Source organism: Xenopus laevis, chromosome 4S (genome assembly GCF_017654675.1).
Source record: "Xenopus laevis strain J_2021 chromosome 4S, Xenopus_laevis_v10.1, whole genome shotgun sequence".
NCBI lineage: Eukaryota > Metazoa > Chordata > Amphibia > Anura > Pipidae > Xenopus > Xenopus laevis.
This window is the reverse complement of record NC_054378.1, coordinates 21,823,892-21,843,488: the sequence shown is the minus strand read 5'-3', so window position 1 is coordinate 21,843,488 and position 19,597 is coordinate 21,823,892. Positions and strand designations below refer to the sequence as shown.

The 19,597-nt window shown below is 43.2% G+C and overlaps 1 protein-coding gene across 5 annotated transcripts in view; it reads left to right on the top strand.

Moving 5' to 3' along the window:
- The window catches only part of tub.S (TUB bipartite transcription factor S homeolog), a 57,657-nt gene that overhangs the window by 13,892 nt on the left and 24,168 nt on the right, over nt 1–19,597 (top strand). For 2 of the 5 annotated variants that reach the window (XM_018259603.2, XM_041591317.1), the window contains exon 1: nt 7,920–8,498. In XM_018259603.2, coding sequence (XP_018115092.1) covers nt 8,461–8,498 — 38 coding nt within the window. In that variant the 5' untranslated portion in view covers nt 7,920–8,460. 5 annotated transcript variants of the gene reach the window in all.

Sequence of the window (19,597 nt, the reverse complement as noted above, 5' to 3'; positions counted from 1 at the left end):
TGTTCTTTGAAACAACCTTATTGAAGACTAAGCATGCTGGGAGCTGTAGTCCAGAAGCATAAGTGCAGTTACAGGTCTGTTGCATCTATAATTTGAGTAGCATTCTCATTGGTGAATTCTCTTCTATTTTAACAACTTTTTTATATTCATTTACATTAGATAAATAAAGGGCACAATGGGACAGTTTTATAGAGCTGGAGCCCTAATAGTTCACCCCTACTCCCCCACTTGCTTTCTCTCTCACTACCACTGTTAGTGCCAAGTGCCCATTGCACTCTAGCCACATGCCTATATATGGGTAGGAGATGCCATATTGATTCCCATAGACAGTACAGTTTGTATATTAAAGTAAAGTTGATAACAAGTAACAAGCTGCTGGGATCATCCTTCCCTTTCTGAATTTCCTTCTCTTTATAAATGGAGTGGTGTCTCTATATCAGCCACTAGATAGCGATGTTCTGCTCTGTACCGAATCAGCAATTGGTTTAGACCAGGGATCCCCAACCTTTAGAACCAGTGAGCAAAATTCAGAAGTATATGGCATTGGGGAGCAACACTAGCATGAAAAATGTTCCTAGGGTGCCAAATAAGGGCTGTTATTGGCCATATAGTAGCCCCTATATAGATTGTCAACCTGGTTTTTATGAAACCAAAACTTGCCTCCAAGCCTGGAATTCAAAAATAAGCACCTGCTTTGAGGCCACTGGGAGCAACATCCAAAGGGTTGGAAAGCAACATGTTGCTCACAAGCTACTGGTTGGGGATCACTGGCTTAGAGGGCGAGCTATATCCCACCCATGAGTAATAAAATATAACAAAAAAAAGTGTGACTCTTGCCACTCTCCCCTAGCTACGGCACAATTCCTTGGGGCAAATTGTCTGCATAGGCTTTTTAAACTTGCCCTGTGTGTGGGAACATTTAGTGACATCATGTCACTCTTTGCTATGGGGATCCTTTTATTGGCCGCCCCAAAACACATTGTATTTGCAGCTCCCCCTTACTGATGTTACTACAATGCATTGTGGGTAAGGAGGGTCACTGCAAGGTGCAAAGCTTTTGCATTGTAACCATAAACTGAGATACCTAAATGTTGATATAAGCAGAGACCTATTTCCTTTCCAATAACGTCTCCTCCTGCACCATATGCCAAGTGCCAGACTCCTTATTAACAGGTAAGGAGGGTCACTGCAAGGTGCAAAGCTTTTGCATTGTAACCATAAACTGAGATACCTAAATGTTGATATAAGCAGAGACCTATTTCCTTTCCAATAACGTCTCCTCCTGCACCATATGCCAAGTGCCAGACTCCTTATTAACAGTTCCACAGCAGCCCATAATATACTTCCCCAGTAAATGAAAATGTTTTTTCCCCTTCCTCTCATCTTATCTTTGTACCCAGGAACACTCCACTCCTGCCCCCAGAGGAACTGGAGATTAATTTTACTTAAAGATATTGGTAACGATCTTACTGGCATGTCTGGGGTTAATGCAATGTTACAGTTAGATTAATGTGTATTTTCTGTAATGATCTTTCTGCCATTTTTGCATTGCATGGTTGAATCCATCTGCAGTGATCTTACTGGCATGTCTGGAGTTAATGCAACGTTACAGTTAGATTAATGTGTATTTTCTGTAGTGATCTTTCTGGCATTGTTGTATTGCAACCATTATCAATTTCCTGAAGGGCCCAGGCCTGGATTTGTGGCGAGGCCTGGGCCTGGGCCTGGATTTGGGGACGGCATGCCGCCCAGCCGCCTGTGCTTCCCAGTGCTCCGGCACTCGCACGCTGGCGCTTTTGCGCCAGCGTGTGGTAGTGCAGGTGGGCGCTAGGACCGCGCGGAGCGCACGGCCTAGGGGCGCCCGCCCAGCGAATCTGGCGCTGGAAGTGCCCTTGCTGGCATGTTAGGAGGGGTCAGTGCCAAATATACATGTGAAGGCGTCCAAGGGACACCCCCACCTACCACCATTATAGGGGGGTAAGCAGTTTCCCATGCAGAGAGGGAATATAATTATATTTTTCAGGGAGCCTCTGTTCTCTCTGGCCGGTACTGAGACCCTTTTTTTTTCAACTTTCAATGACCATTTGGCATAAGGAACATCTCTCTTATTAACAGGGAACATCTCTCTTTCACTGTGTGTCGCTCTCAGAACATCTCTAAACCTTCTTATGCAGCACTGTGTCCCGGGTTCGATTCCAGCCTGGGTGCAATTTGTATGTTCTTCCCATGTGGCTTTTGTCATACTCTCCAGAACAAATAGACAGATCCATTGGCTCCTTAGTGCATTCGGAACTCAAGATAGTAAGCTCCATGGGTGCAGGGACTGCTATATAATTGTGTCACATGGTATAACTGAATCAGGGAAGGCCAAACACACTGCATGTAAATAACTTCTCTGTGTATATAGTCCCTGTAACAGTGGTGTAACTTGATGTTACTGGGCCCCACAGTAAATTAAATTTAGGGCCCCCAACATATCCATGAGGTTGTGCTATTTTATCAATATATGTTGAAATTGCTCATTAATTAGGGCCTCACGAGGCCCCCTATATCTCCTGGGGCTCCCCTGCTCATTTTAGAAAGTGGAGCGCAGGCAGAGCCGGTGTTAGATGGAGATAACACATCGGAGCGTTTTCCCAAGACGATCTCGGAGCGAATGATCCAAAATAAATGATTTGACTCATGAAATGAGGTGCCACAGCCTCACCCATTGGGAAGGCAGATTATTTCTTGTTAAAAGAAGGGGAAATCATTCAGGTCCAGTTTCTCAAGGTGTAATTTCTGTGATTCGGTCACGCTTGGCCGCGGCTCTCTCTCTGTTGCTCATTCCGGGGCTGCAGTTAGGTGGGAAGGGAAAAGGCAGGGAGGAAGGAGATATATGAATACAGGTATGAATACAGGTAACAATATAAATACATATCTCCCAACTGTTCCATTTTTTACAGGATTTTTACTCAAATTTCCCGACTTTCTCTTTGATCTCCTGCACTGAACAACCATGAAAGATACAACGTTTCTAACTTAATTGGCTTTTGGCAGAGAGCCCAGAATACATGGCAGCTGAACTTAGATACATTTGTAACAATATAAGATAAGCAAATAAACAACTGTGACCATTTAAGATAAGCAACAAAACAATTGTAACAATTTAAGATAAGCAAAGAAACTATTGTAACAATTTAAGATAAGCAAAGAAACACTTGTAACAATTTAGGATAAGCAGGTCTCTTGGGGAAACTGTGACTTGCAGCTTAAAGGGCAATTCACCTTCATTAGCAAAACTGTAATAATGTGTTCTTTCATAACCTGCCAAATTTTGTAAAATGAACATGGTAACTAGGGGGTGTGGCCACAAAAATGGACATGGTCAAAATAATTTTGGCCGTGCTCCGCAGAAGATCTTTTTGTCCCTCTTTCTATTTCTAAAATGTTGGGAGGTATATAAAAAGGACCAAAAACATAGATTTGACCGGGAAATTTTTGTGCCCCTTTTAAAGCCGTAGGGGAACAATTGCTTGTCTATAAATAGCCAGGCCATGTCAGAACCATGCACGCCAATTACCCTCATAAACTGCGCTCATTCCCCTATAAACTCCCCCCCCCCTTTGGACCACAAATCAGGTATTTGAATCTGTTTGAGTCTCAGGATTCCTACCCGTCACCCCCAGGCAATGGTTCTTTTGCACCAAAATGAATGAGCTTTGTACAAATTAGCCACTACTTTCCCATTGCTACCTGTGTTTCCAGATTCCGGATAAGGAGGAGTTCATTATTTAGTGAAGGGGAAACTGCAACTCAAAATTATATTACCTACATTCTCCTCTTCCCACGGTAGCTCTAAATAATGAAAGAGTTGCAACTGGGTCTAAAAGAAAGTACTTTCAACCTCATTATTCCGCACAAAGGAGAAAACTCAGGGATAAGGTTCCCCTTTAAAGGGATCTCTGGAACACGGTCAATGGTTAAATGGTGTTGATTGAAGAAATTCCACTTTAAGGGCCCATTGCCATCTGTATCCCCGACACCCAGCCCCTTGCGTCAGCGACATCCTGAGATTTGATTACTGGCCACTTACTTACCTCCAGCCAATAGGCCATTATCTCTCTGCCATGAAATCAGACAATAGGAAAGAAAATCAACGGTTTATTAAAAGCCTGAGAGGGCCGTCGGCAGGGTTCTGAGATTAATCATTAGGTATTTGTGGCTGAATTGTCTCCCGGCCGTTGCTGGGGAGAAGTTAGTGAGGGCCTGTTCTGTAGCCATGGCGACGCACCAAGTACATAACCCCTTTTATCCCTCCATCGCTTACAGTTAGGTCAATAAATCTTTGGACAGAGACAACTTTTTTCTAATTTTGGTTCCGTACATTACCACAATGAATTTTAAATTAAACAACTCAGATGCAGTTGAACTGCAGACGGGTTGAAAAAGATTGCATAAACATGTGAGGCACTAAAACCTTTTTTTAACACAATCACTTCATTTCAGGGGTTTAAAAGTAATTGGACAATTGACTCAAAGGCTATTTCATGGGCAGGTGTGGGCAATTCCTTTGTTATTTCACTATCAATGAAGTAGATAAAAGCCATGGAGTTTATTTGGGGGGGGGGTGCTTGTATGTGGAAGATTTTGCTGTGAACAGACAACATGCGGTCATAGGAGCTCTCCATGCAGGTGAAACAAGCCATCCTTAAGCTGCAAAAACAGAAAAACCCATCCGAGAAATTGCTACGCTATTAGGAGTGACAACATCTACAGTTTGGTACTTCCGGAGAAAGAAAGCACTGGTGAACTCAGCAACGCAAAAAGACCTGGACGTCCACGGAAGACAATAGCGGTGGATGACCGCAGAATCATTTCCATGGTGAAGAGAAACCACTTCACAACAGCCAAACAAGTGAACAACACTCTCCAGGAGGTAAGTGTACCGATGTCCAAGTCTACCATAAAGAGAAGACTGCATGAAAGTAAATACAGAGGGTGCACTGCAAGGTACAAGCCACTCATAAGCATCAAGAATAGAAAGTTTAGATTGGACTTTGCTAAAAACATCTAAAAGCCAGTACAGTTCTGAAAAAACATTCTTTGGACAGATGAAACCAAGATCAACCTCTACCAGAATGATGGCAAGAAAAAACTATGAAGAAGGTGTGGAACAGCTCATGATCCAAAGCATACTACATCATCTATAAAACATTTGGGAGGCAGTGTGATGGCTTGGGTGTACATGGCTACCAGTGGCACTGGGACACTAGTGTTTATCCATGATGTGACACAGGACAGAAGCAGCCAAATTAATTTTGAGTAGGATTTCCACCTTTTCTGGAAAAAAAATACCAGCCTTCCTATATATTTATCTATTTTCCCTATTAATTACATTGGGACCCACCATCATTTTTATATAAATAAAATACCAGCCAGGTGGCAACCCTAATTCAGAGGTGTTCAGAGACATACTGTCTGCTCAAATTGAGTGGGAGGTGTTTCATAATACAGATGGACAATGACCCAAAACATACAGCCAAAGCAACCCAGGAGTTTATTAAAGCAAAGAAGCAGAATATTCTTGAATGGCCAAGTCAGTCACCTGATCTGAACCCAATTGAGCTGCATTTCACTTGTTGAAGACTAAACTTCGGACAGAAAGGCCCACAAACAAACAGCAACTGAAAGTTGCTGCAGTAAAGGCCTGGCAGAGCATTAAAAAGTAGGAAACCCAGAATCTGGTGATGTCCACGAGTTCAAGACTTCAGCTGTCATTGCCAGCACAGGGTTTTCAACCAAGTATTAGAAATTAACATTTTATTTTCAGTTTTTTAATTTTTCCAACCCCTGAAATGAAGTGATTGTGTTAAAAACAGGCTTTAGTTCCTCACGTTTTTATGCAATCTTTTTGTTCAAGCCACTGAATTAAACTGAATGTCTGCAGTTCAACTGCATTTGAGTTGTTTCATTTAAAATTCATTGTGGTAATGTACAGAACCAAAATGAGAAAAAAAATTTAAATCTAAAGATGCATAGTCCCCCCATGATGTTAGGCCACGCCCCCTTCTTAGGTGTGAAAACTCAAAATTCTCCTGTTTGTCTCAACCTGGCCAATAAACACAGAAATATTTATTTTTTTATTTTCACTCATTACGTTTCACATTGAACATTCCTGCTGTAGCACTGGGAGAGAGAGTGGAACTAAATCCTGAATCCTTCTTCAGCAAGTGGAACGATGTAAAACACACATAAAAACCGACCTATAGAGAGGCAGAGACAAGAGGAAAGTGTTGGAAGGGTCACTGACTATCTTATCATTGTGAATCCATACGAGACTCGTGGGGCCCTTTTAGCAGGTCTGTTTTGTGGCCCCGGGGATGTGTAGGGTCATAGTGGGAATTACAGAAGGATATAAATGGACGGTGTATTGGGGCTTCACAGTGTGACAGTTGCCTGAACCTACAAATGAAACAACAACATTTCATGTCCACCTTCTGTGTAATATTCCCTGAGAAATATAAGTCGTAGGGTGCTGTTACCTGTATGGAGGCTGTAGTTGGCGCTTAGTGTGTTCCCTGTCAGCACCCGCGCTCCCCAGTCTCACCCGGCTAAGTTATTGTCATTTCAGGTGCAGGTTGCATGGCTGCTTAGAAATCAGCACAGTCTGCAGCATAGAAGGCCACTAGGCCAGTATTAATGGGATGAGATGGGAAGCCTATTTGCTCAGTTGAATAAAGAACAGAAAATGACAGCAGTTTTGTGGCTTAATTAAGTAAATGTGTCAGGCCGGGGTGCTAACAGTCAGAACTGGCAGTGATCAGAGATATGAAAATGGCTTCTGAAGCCGGAAAACAATGATTTTCTTAAATATTCAGGGGAAGATGTCAGCAACGTTTACCCTGGAAAGTAAAATGAGGCTTGTTGTTTATAATCTATGCACTGTTGGTTCTGACTCCTGAAAGTAGCAGAATCTATTTGAATACACATATTAGGGTTCAGTTTAGTCCTCAGTTGTGGAGGGATGAGTTATACAATATAATGTGTCCTTAAGCTGTATTCACCCCAAGGGCTATTGTGATGCCCTCCTGCCCTGAATCATCATCATTTGATTGGATGAGAGGGCAGTGGGTGCTGGAGGTAGAGACATGTTTGATGACTGAAATAGTAAAGGGGAAACACAGGACAGCAGTGTTGGTGGAGAAATGTGAGAAAGCTCAGGAAAAAAGTAACGTTGTCACTGACCCAGCAACCAGAAAAGTATCAGGTCACTCTGTTATGAGTTACCCCATTTACTCCCAGGATGAAATTTGCTGTATCTTCCCGCCCTGTATCTTCAAGTTCCTGAATCCTCGCTTCCGCAGTCCTGTGATACAAAATAACGAGTGCAAGCTCCTTTGATGTCTCCAGTGAGTGAAACAATAATTAGAAGCACCAGGTTTGTATCTTGAAGAGGAGCCGTCCTCTCTGAACCCCAATTATCGGCTTAAGAGGAGCGAGTATCCATGGAAACTGGGATTGTGATGAATTTAAAAAAAAAACAACAACAGATCAGAACCAAGGATCAAATTACACCCTACTTTGTTATACTCATCAGTTTAAGGCTGCGAGGGCATGCTGGGAATTGTAGTCCAGAAATTATTGATGGGCCACATATTAGATATCCCTGACATCGTTTGCTAGCTCTTGTGGTTAGTGTCACAGCTTGTTCAAGGGAAGGGGCAGCAGGAAGAGAGGAAGGTCTCCTGTGATACATTGTAACTCTTTTCTTTGAGGATGCCCCTGACATTGAATGGGTTAAAGGGCAAGTAATCTCTGTGTATAATGTTTCCTTGTGCTGCCAGCAGTAATGAGCCGGTTGCTGGGGAGGCCTGAGTGGTCCGGCTCGGGTTTTGTGTGCAGCCTGGTGACTGGCAGATGAGATCACAGGGGGGCTGTACCACTTCTGCTGCTGATATGGAGCTGGAGGCTGGAGAACGGAGCTGCTTTGCAGGGAAAGAGTAGAGATGGATATTAAATGAACACTGGCTACTCATTGCCTTCAGATGCTGAGGCTGCAGTGGGCCGGGCAGTGCTGGGGGCTGCTCTTGGCATCATCACTATTGAGCAGCGGAAGATTGTGGGGGCTCCATGGTGCAACAGGACTGTGCTGAGAGGCTCCAGGAGGGCTCAGTCTGGGTGAGGAGAACCTAAAGCACCAACCTTCAAGCTCATGCACCCTGCACCAGCCTCCACCATCCCCTTCTATGGCTATCAGCAAAACCGGGGTTATGAGTGCATTACTGGGATAATCACCCTCATTTCAATCCCAGGACCCCCAAATCTCAACTTCTCACCCTTGCTGGTGAGCCTGGGTGCTCCCTGCCTTCCAGAGGATGCTGCTGACTAGATGCCCAATGTCTGTATGGGGTCTGAACAGGTTCACTTCTTGTCTCGGGGCCCTTCGTACTGAGGAGCAACCTCTGCTTTTCGGGAACGATGACTTCTAAGCACCAGTCAGACTGGATCCCTTACAGGTAAATTGGAACACGTTGCCCTAAAGCAGAACCTCCCAAATTACTACAGCTCTGATGATGGTTATGATGGGGGGGCAGCCCAAATGGGTAAAGTTCTGCTCTGGGTACACCTCTATAGCAGTAACTGTTACCCCAATGTTTCTATATATCTGTAACCTTGTTATGAGCTAAGGGAGCCCAGCCTGAAGGTCAGTTAGGGAAAGATTTGGGGTGAGTGCTTATTTGTGCCCTGGGTACCCCTGGAACTATTGCAGGGTGACTGTTCCCCAATGTGTCTATATATCTGTAACCTTATTATGAGCTAAGGGGGCCCAGTCTGAAGGCCAGTTAGGAGGAGATTTTGGGGTGAGTGCTTATTTGTGCCCTGGGTACCCCTGGAACTATAGCAGGGTGACTGTTACCCCAATGTGTCTAGATATCTGTAACCTTATTATGAGCTAAGGGGGTCAAGTCTGAAGGCCAGTTAGGGGAAAATTTGGGGTGAGTGCTTATTTGTGCCCTGGGTACCCCTGGAACTAAAGCAGGGTGACTGTTTCCCCAATGTGTCTAGATATCTGTAACCTTATTATGAGCGAAGGGGGTCAAACCTGAAGGCCAATTAGGTGAAGTTTTGGGCAGGGGCGCTCCACCAATGAGGAGAGTTGAGACACTGGCCTCAGGTGGCAGCGCCCCCCTGGTTGCCAGGTTGCCGCTCCTGGTAACTAAGAGCCGAATTTACATTTTTCAATCCGGAAATTCAGCTCCTCTAGTGCAGAGAATGCAATTGCGCTCTCTGCACTAGCGACGTTGATCACCCCGGACCCCCTCCGGTGCTAAAAAGGTAAGTGCCGTGGGGAGGGGTGGGGGTGGCAAAAGGAAGGCTGCCTCAGGCAGCAAAATGCCCAGGATCGCCCCTGGATTTGGGGTGAGTGCTTATTTGTGCCCTGGGTACCCCTGGAACTATAGCAGGGTGACTGTAAACCCCAATGTTTCTATATATCTGTAACCTTGTTATTAGCTAAGGGGGCCCAGTCTGAAGGCCAGTTAGGGGGAGATTTTGAGGTGAGTGCTTATTTGTGCCCTGGGTACCCCTGGAACTATAGCAGGGTGACTGTTACTGGCAGCCAAAAGCTAAAGTTATGATGTGCTTGGGTTTCTCTATACATTAGGAGCCAAACTTATAAATTGTTGTTGAAGTTTTTCAGTTACTGTACCCCCACCACATACATTCTTCAGATAATTCCAAACTGGGCCTGAGCCCTAATTATTCAAATACACACTGTACATATAAACTATTGTGATAGTAATCAACTCCTGGCATTTATGAAACCTTGCCTTATTTATAGTGAAGGAGAAGTAGCTGTAGGAGGTGCAAGCAGTGGGAACTATCTTATACTCTATTCATGGTGGGTGCCTGCAGAGCACCAATGGTAGTTAGCAAGGGGATATCTGGTAAATTAGGGCCATATGGTGATGTTAAAGCTCGATGGAGACAGTGAGGCAACATGGTTATAGGGTGCGATGGGTGCAGGGACCCAATGGTTGGGAAAGTTGAAGAAAGTAAAATAAGATGGAGACAGTAGGGCAATATGGAAACCGTGGGCAAAGTATAGACAGTAGGACAAGATGGAGACAGTCGGGCAAGACTGAGGCAGCAGGACAAGATGGAGACAGTTGAGCAAAATGGAAACAGCAGAGCAAGATGGAGACAGTATGGCAAGATGAAGACATAAAGGGAAGATGGAGACAGCAGGATAAGATGGAGACTGTAGGACAAGATGGAGACAGTAGGGCAAGATGGAGACAGCAGGGCAAGATGGTGACAGTAGGGCAAGATGGAGACAGTAGGACAAGATGGAGACAGTAGGGCAGGATGGAGACAGTAGGGCAGGATGGAGACAGTAGGACAAGATGGAGACAGCAGGACAAGATTGAGACAGCGAGGCAAGATGGAGACAGCAGGGCAAGATGGAGACAGTAGGGCGAGATAGAGATTGTGGAGATTGAGATGGAGAATGCCACATATCTATCAGAATAACATACAACAACCTGGTGCCATGAGCTCCATTGCACTTGGAACACCTGATTCAGAAAGGTGACATTAGATTGGAGGAACCATCGTTACTCCAACACTTGGTGTGTATGGGGGGAATGTAAATTGTGTAATTGGGCCCGCAGTCTGCTCTGTCCCACTAATGAGTCTCCTGAAGCTGATTGAGGGAATGAGTGCATGACGATCAGTTGGTTGCTATGGCAATATCATGCAGCTCTGTACATAGGTACCTGCTCACCTGAGCCACACATAAAAAACCCACTTTGTGGTCAATGTTGTGAGTATGGGCCCCTTACAAGGGTCTACGTTAAAAGGGGGCCCCTCTTGGATGTGGGTCTCTCTCCGCCACCTTTCCCATTATAACAGGCAACAGTCGATCAGTAATTAATTGGAATTGCTGCTGCAGTCTGTGGAATGAAGTGAATTGCTCAGTAACCACGTCGGCTGCTGAATCAGTATCTGGCCTGAATTTAAAGGACTAAGAAAAGGCACACTGGCACACAAGCTGTGAATGCAGGTGAACACCTTGCAAAGATTTATTACCGGAAGTGCAACGTTTCGGGGCAAGCCCCTTTGTCATGCTTGACAAAGGGGCTTGCCCCGAAACGTTGCACTTCCGGTAATAAATCTTTGCAAGGTGTTCACCTGCATTCACAGCTTGTGTGCCAGTGTGCCTTTTCTTAGTATCAGATTTGAGGTTGCCGGTTACCTCTATCACTGTGCACCAAGGAAATTGGAATTATCTACACAGAACAGGTGTGCGTGAGCTACTACTACTTTGTACTGAATTTAAAGGATACAGCCAGGAATAGGGCCCCAGATGTCCCTGTTTGGTCTGTTTATTTATCAGCTTTCTCTGTTGGCTCCAAGCTGCGATCTCCATGGCAGCACAACGGCTCAGGGGCCCTGTAATTGGCTGTCAGTTGCTATAAGTTACCAGGGCTCCTTGTCACCCAGCTTGCGTCACTTCTCCCGAACCCTCTGCCTAGTGCTTCAAGGGTCCGCTGCTTAAAGGGGCAGCTCATCTCCAGAGCCTGGAAATATTCAACCACCTTTCCCTTTATCTTCACTTCTGCATAGACCCCGCCTCAGTCTGTACAGATTATAGATTCTTCATTAATTGATTTAGAAGGGGAGGAATAAAAATGAGAGAAAAAAAGAGAAACAGAAAAAAAGCATTGAAGGGGAACTTCATCAAAAAAGTATATTTGGCCAGGCCTTATGAAAGGTCTGCGTAACTCCCCAAGATCCATGTATTCCTTATTCTCAGGTGGTAGGTGTATTTGTTTGTCTGTAGGGGGCGCTGATCTCAGAAAGACTCCTGGGTAAATGCACAAAAGACTTTATTATTATGATGTATCCTTCCACACAGAGTGCTGGGAGTTGTAGTTCAGTTGTCTGGGGTCACTGATTGCACATCTCCTTCCACATTGTAACCTCTCTTCCAAATTTGACCCTAAAATGAAAAAAAAAGTACAAAAAAGAAAGCCAAATATGGATGACGCAGCTGCCGACGCCGAGACATTTACAAAGCCGGTGCGTGGGCAGGAGAGGGATATTTTTTTTTCCACGTTGGCACAAAAGGAAGGAGAAAGGGATGGAACGTGGTTGGGAGGGTTTTTTGTACTCAGAAATCTGAATGTCCCTCAGGCAGTCATAGGATGCTGTATGTGGACAATGCAAGGTTGTTAAATGGAAAGGTTCCCAAAAATGGACTTTTGCTGAAGTTGAGTTGCTGTGATCTTATGCTCTGATTGGCGACAGCAGGTACAGTCATGTAAACATTTTAATGTTCTAATTGGCTGCAAGCTGTTCCAGTGCTGAGAATGTTCTAAGGTTCTGATGGGCTACAAACTGGTTTAGCCCTCAAAGTGTTTCCTTCAGGGTCCGACTGGGTTGGCGGGACACTAGGAAAAAAAACAGTGGCCCCCAGCCTCATGGGCCCTGCCGACCCAGACCCACTCACCTAGATGATCTTCAGTCCACCCCCTTTTGTCTGATAATGTGATAAGTGGTACACTATGCAGAACGGTAGAGAGAAGTGTTATGGATATCTGGATAATCGGCCCTTGAGGTGATATGGAGGGCCTTTGGGATTGCAGCACCAGTGGGCTTCAAACACCCCAGTGCGACACTGGTTGCCATACTTTAATTGTCTACAGCATGGTCAAGTCTTGTGAATATTCTAATACTCTGGCTAAGGCTGGTCATAATATACATACATGGGTCTGTATAAGCTGCAGACAGAGTAAGTTGTCATCTTATTGGGCAGTGTATGGGGCCCTTCGATGGGCTTCCCCGATCGGTATCTGGCCGAAAATTGCCCAGATGTTGATCAGGCAGATTTAAAAATCCCGTTGGATTGAGGACTGCATTGGGTTGTCAATGCTGTCCTCGATCCAACTGACCATATTCTCCTTGCTGTGATCTGATCGGATCAGCCGGATATTGATCAGCAGATCTCTGTATGTATGACCTCTTAATCCTGGGAATGTTCTGATTGACTAATTGGTCTAGTCCTGAGAATGTTCCAGTACTTGGGTTCAGGTTAATTTTGCCCTGTGGTTATTCTGATTGGCTGCTAGGTGTTAAAGTGCTAAAATTGTACAGCACCATGATTTGCTACAGAGTAGTTTACCCCTGCAGGGATTGGTCTATTGACCTGATTGGCTACAGGTTAGCCTAGTTCTGGGAATATTCCAATGTTCTGATTGGCTACAGGTTATAATCATGTGTAAAACCAGCGAAACTTCTAGAAATCAGTGAAACTCTGTAACTTTCATTCAATCTGTCTGCGCTGCAGGCTTTATTGCGTTTTGTTTACCCACCAATAGATACGGGAAGACAAAAGGCAAAAGAGAGAAAATCTTGCCGCAATAAATGCCGCTTATGGTCTGTTGGGATTTTATTAGTGTAAATGTCGTCGGTTAATGGCTCATTTAATGCACTGAGTCTGAACAGTTTCCTAAATGAAAGGAACATTAGATAAAACAATCGCTACTGGTAACAGAAATAAAAAGGAAATCACTGTATTAGCCGAGGTGATCGGAGTATTAAAGTGTCACAGTGTGAAGCCACATCATCCCCTATGTAATGTTCTGCCTGTGCCGAAGGATATCAGGTGTGTGGGTTTAAAGGACAAACAAAGCACTGACTGCTGCTTTCTTGGTTTATTTAAAGTTCCACATTTGCCCTGGGCAAGAAAATAGTTTTTACTTTTATTCCAGTCCAGTCTGCGTGTGATACAATCATCCATTAATGCAGCGCTATATTGTGTCATTAAATCTGTGTTACGCACACTGTCCTGCACTGAATGGCTGGGGGCAATCAATCCTTTAATGTGCTCTGGAAACTGGACTGTCAGTCACTGAACAGATCCAGGTATAACTCAAAGAAAAACACGCTGCAGCACTCTGAATCCAGTGAAAGTGGTTTATTGTGCCAACAAACTAGGCAATGTCCAGGTAGTTACATTATTACTTATAGCAATATAATTGTTTTACCTAACTATGTAAATCAGTCTGGGCCTTGTGCCTTTATATGGTGGTCACAGAACCCATCAATGACTTCTAGTAGGGGGTACATTATCCCTTATAATGCATGTCTGATACTCAGAGTTTCCTGTATAACACAGCCTTGTGCAGGGGTGTAACTATAGAGGAAGCAGACCCTGCGGTTGCAAGGGAGCCCAGGAGGTATAGGGGCCCCATGAGGCCCTAATTCATATACAGTTTCAATAAATATTGGTAAAACAAGTCAACCTCTATATTTCAGGGGCCTGAAAAATTATTTGCTGTGGGGCCCAGTAATATCTAGTTGCGCCTCTGGCCTTGTGCCTTTATATGTCACATAACCCATCAGTGAATTCTAATATCCTTATCAATTACAGTAGGGGGTACATTATCCCTTAGATAATGCAACGTTTTGGGGCATCTGCAATAAACGAAATGCTAGAAATACCCACGTTGTGCCGGTGATTCTTTACCTTTCACACTGGTAAGTGGACATGGAACCCCACCCAGTGATGGGCTTTATCAGGATAATGAATTGTGTAGTAACATGCGGATAATTGGCTGTTGTGCGACTGACGTGATTTACGATAATCATTGAAACATCAGTCATTATGTGTTTGTGTTAACGAGTTGGCGCTTGTCACTCACGTGTAGGAAAGCTATGTGCTGATTCAGCTGATGAGCGCTTATATGTAACACTTTAGTTGCAGAGCACTTTCCAAACTGTTCGGAGATGCAAAACTTAAATAGGGGGTTCTGGAAAGATTGTCTTGGGTCACTGACCAACTCAAAGCTGTTTATGTGACTAATAAATACAAGGGTAACTTCACCTTTAAATAAGAACTGGACACATCAGTGTCAGATGCAGGTTTTACTACTCCCTGCTGCCCTTTGCTTTCCCATGCTGTACTGGAGATGCCCAAGTGTTGCCCACTCCAACTCCCTGTATAAACATTGTACCAATATAAATCAGTAACCCTGTATCCGGACCTTCCTTGTTCCTATCTAATGTATCAACCAACTGCATCAGGGAGAGAATCCCACAACTTCCCAGCTCGCCCTGTGACAATCCATTTCTTTCCCTTAATTTCTCTTGTTCTTGCAAGTCTGCCTGCGCTTAACCCCTTGGAGAGCGCAGGTACCACAGTGCCATTTTGTTACCTGCAACATGCAACACTCCATTTTAGAGAACCGGGGCTCTATTTGCACAGTATAATGAATTTGACCCCCCCCATGAATGTACTTTGATGTGAATGTGTTCAACACGAATAGGTGCACCACAGTTCCCAGCATGCTTTCTGGGCTAGACAGACAACGGATTATTAGCCTGTTGGTCACCCGGTCTATCTATCTATCTATCTATCTATCTATCTATCTATCTATCTATCTATCTATCTATCTATCAATCTATCATATATCTATTGAGCTGTCTGTTTATGTCATCCATTAATGAATCAAATTAATTTGTCTGTCTGTCTATATCTATCAGGCATCTATATATCCATCTGTCTGTCTTTCCATTTGTCTACATATCTATCTGTCTATCTGTAACTGTGTGATGTCCTTTTTAATAGAACACGTTGAACAGTGATGGTGCCAGTGGGAAGATGAGACAAGGACAGGAGGTATAAATGGGTTACAGGGGATTAATATAATTAATATAATATATTTGATCATCGAGACCTTCAGCTAAATAGTAACTGATAACATATCAATGTATCCTTATTACTGAAGTCAAGTTGCAACATGCAGGGGGCCTTCATGCTTTTTAGTGGTCCCCTGGCCTAAGGATTTTTTAGTGGGCTCCTGGGGTCCCAGTCCGACACTGCAAGAGAGTAATAGAGTTCCCAAGAGGTAGTGACACAGTGTTTGGTTGGTCTACAGTTTGGCTCAGGAGCTTCTGTAGGAGGAAAGAGTCTCATGTATTTATGGTTCCCTTGGTCATCGTTACCCCCCCCAAGTTTGTATTGCTCATTCTGCCGCCCAACATCAAGGTTTTTCAAAAGTCAAGTCAATGGATTCATGTTATTTTCAGCCTCATTCAGACAAGAAGTCAAAGTGAGGCCTTTGGGGGTGTCAGAGAAAGTAATGTTGCTATGGAGAGGAAAAATATCTTTCCACATCTTCTTGGGTCACAGACAACAGAAGCAGCTGTGTTCCTCTGGAACTGAATGCAAACGAGCCAAATCAATAGAATGCCTATCTCATATTCCACCCCCTGCTTTCCAAAGCACAAGTTATATTTTATTAGTAAGAGGAAGATGTATGTAACTGGCAAGGGTAGAGGAAGCAGTGGTGGAATACAGAGTGTGGCCATTGTGTCTTTGCTATAATGAGCAGGTGTAGCCAAACACTACTCGTCTATAGGCCTGACGGCCGGGCAGTTTTGGGTTAGTGCCTTATGTAGATTTCCTTCGTACCAGGATTTGCCTCTTCCTTCTCCGGAACAGATGTGGGAAATGAATGCAGAATGAGACATGTATGGCCTCTTGTATTCACTCTTATCCTGAAAGAACCATTGAGGCCTGAGGTTTCCTTGCCAAGTGGCAGAACAAATCCTGTTGCTCTTCCGGGGAGCTCGTTCCCCAATAAACAGATTTCCATATGAGCTTTCATTCTCTCATTCGGTCAACAGGAAAAATGGAAGAATAGTGAGACTTGAGCAAGAATGTAAAGTTGGTTCCGTTACTCAGGGTTGTTTGAATTGCAATGCTTGGGATTGTTAGATAGGGTGCAATGTAAAAAGCAGAGGGGACCTCCTGATGTTGACCTAAGTCTCCCAATTGCTGGAGTTTTAAGAGTCAAGGAAAGATGGATCAATGTATAATTGTTGGACCCTTGAACTGTGGCCCTTCAGCTCCAGAATGAGATTTCCCAACTGCAAATGATTTATGGGCAGTTAGGAGGGAGGATCACCATAAAGATTCCATAATTAGGAGGCACATATCACATTGAGTTCTCTGTAAAGGTGTAGTGGGGTTACTGGGTTTGTGCCTGCACTGGGATCAAGGCATCTTAGAGGGGCTTATGTGCACAAATACATTTTTTCCCCTTAGAATTTATATAAACTATATATACAGGAATAAATGGATAGAGACACGGACAGAGGCCCAGACATTAGGCCTCTAGTACAGGTATGGATCCGTTATCTGGAAACCCATTATCCAGAAAGCCCTGAATTACGGAAAGGCATAGACTCTATTATAATCAAATAATCCAAATTTTTAAAAATGATTTCCTTTTTTCTCTGTAATAATAAAACAGTAGCTTGTACTTGATCCCAGCTAAGATATAATTAATCCTTATTGGAAATAGAACCAGCCTATTTGGTTTATTTCATGTTTACAGGTTTTCAAGGTATATTTAAGGTATGGAGATTCAAATTACAGAAGGATCTGTTATCCGGAAGACCCAGGGTCCCGAGCATTCTGGATAACAGGTCCCAAACCTGTAGTAATATGAGGCATGGAGGTTAGAGTGTACTATCTGTGGAAGGGGTAAGGCAACTGTAAAAATGACACTTATAGGTGCTTAGTTGCACCCCTGCAAACTAACAAGGCCAGAACACAGTAGGGTGCTGGTGTAGGTGTCGCAAGGTAATCACTGGGGTCCAGTGTGCAGCTCATGATACTAAATTCTGACCAATCAGACACAGTTCAGAGTGACCTATCATTAGTGGGTTGGTATCATTTCCTCCCCCCAAGTTCCTACTGCAGAGGGAAGTGAAGGACAGAATCCCACCCATACCATTAAAAAAGACCTGAAAATTGGGAACTTGGGATCCGGTGAAGCCAAGGAAAGGATGAGAGCTGATTTGTGCGCACAATGGAAATAATCTACTATTTATCCCTGTCTGACTGCGAGTGTTTATATAGTTGTGTGTCCCAATGCCAAGTGCCGGGTGGAATCCGACTCCGCTTCCAAAACGCCTCCATTAATTCTGGCTCCTGGAATAGGTTCATGCGTGCAGCTGCCACATTCAATAGCATTACTGTACAACTGCCAAGAAAAGGCGAATGGAAAAACAAAAAAAATTGCTCCTTTTGTAGTAATATTTGTCTTTCTGCCACCACCAGATGAGAGGACATTGTCAGTAAAGGATGCTGGGAACACAGAAAATATATATATATATATATATATATATATATATATATATATATATATATAATCCTCCAATGAAGCAGCCACACTCACAGGGTTTATCCAAAAGGATAAATGCTTTTGTTTAGCTGCAACTCAGCCTTTGTCAAAGCTGAGGCTGAGTTGCTGCCGAAACGTCAGTTCCTAAATAAAAGCATTTATACTTTTGGATAAGCCCTGTGAGTGTGGCTGCTTCATTGGAGGATTGTATACTTGATACCGTTGCGTGCACCCAGGCAAGGTGAATCTATGTATCGTGAGTGCTGTGATTTTGGGGAACTATATATATATATATATATATATATATATATATATATATATATATATATATATATATATATATATATATATATATATAAAGTCATAAGGAGAGCACGACCACATGTCCATGTATACCCTGGGTGCCAGTCAAAAATATATAGTAAAAATGCAGCAACGGCACTCCTAGGAATTTTGACAATACAACAGTGGTATGAAGCAAAAGTGAAGGTTTAATAAATCCTACGTTTCGGTTCCTAAGCTGCATATATATATATATATATATATATATATATATATATATATATATTATTCACAATGCATTTCCAACATTTCGGCCCACATTGGGGCCTTTTATTATATATATATATATATATATATATATATATATATATATATATATATATATATATATATAGATAGATAGATAGATATATCTATATATATATATATATGTATTTATACATAAGGATATACGGAATTGTCGTTAATATAGAATAGTGAACATGTTATGCAGTTGATTCCAATAACCTTAGAAAGTCGGCAATGGGATGAATGAAAAACAATTCCAACATTCAAAAAAAAAATGTCCTCCTTGGGTTTAAAAATCCTTAGATCTGGGTAAAATTCTTCAAAGGAGCAGCCCTGCCCCCTTCTTATAATCACAGAAGTGCCAGTTTTATTCCATAATACAGGTCTATGAAAAGGACACCACAAGAAAATCAGCACTGTTCTGCAAGCACCAGACCATAAAACAGGCTGAGCCATTTAATAGATTCCCTTTATTATTGGATTTGAGATGTTCCAAATGCTGTTTTTATCTCTGTTATTTCGCAGACACAGTGTATTTCAGAAAAGGGACTCGCTGCCTCCGATTGGTGCCCAGATTGTCTAATGTACAATTAAACCACAAATAAATTCAATAACAGGAGGAAATTGGGACGGGGTGCTGCATCAACCTTAAAAGCCACTGAAAGCCACACAATGTTCTTATAATTAATGTGCCTTTTATTTCTGAAAGGATCAGATTGCTTGATTTGCTCTAATCTTATGAGCCGCCCAACCCCAGACACCAGTGTAAAAACCCAATTAGCACTCAAGGTCCCTGTACTGGTACATCATGGGCAGTTCTAAATTAGATTTTTTGTGGGACCAGA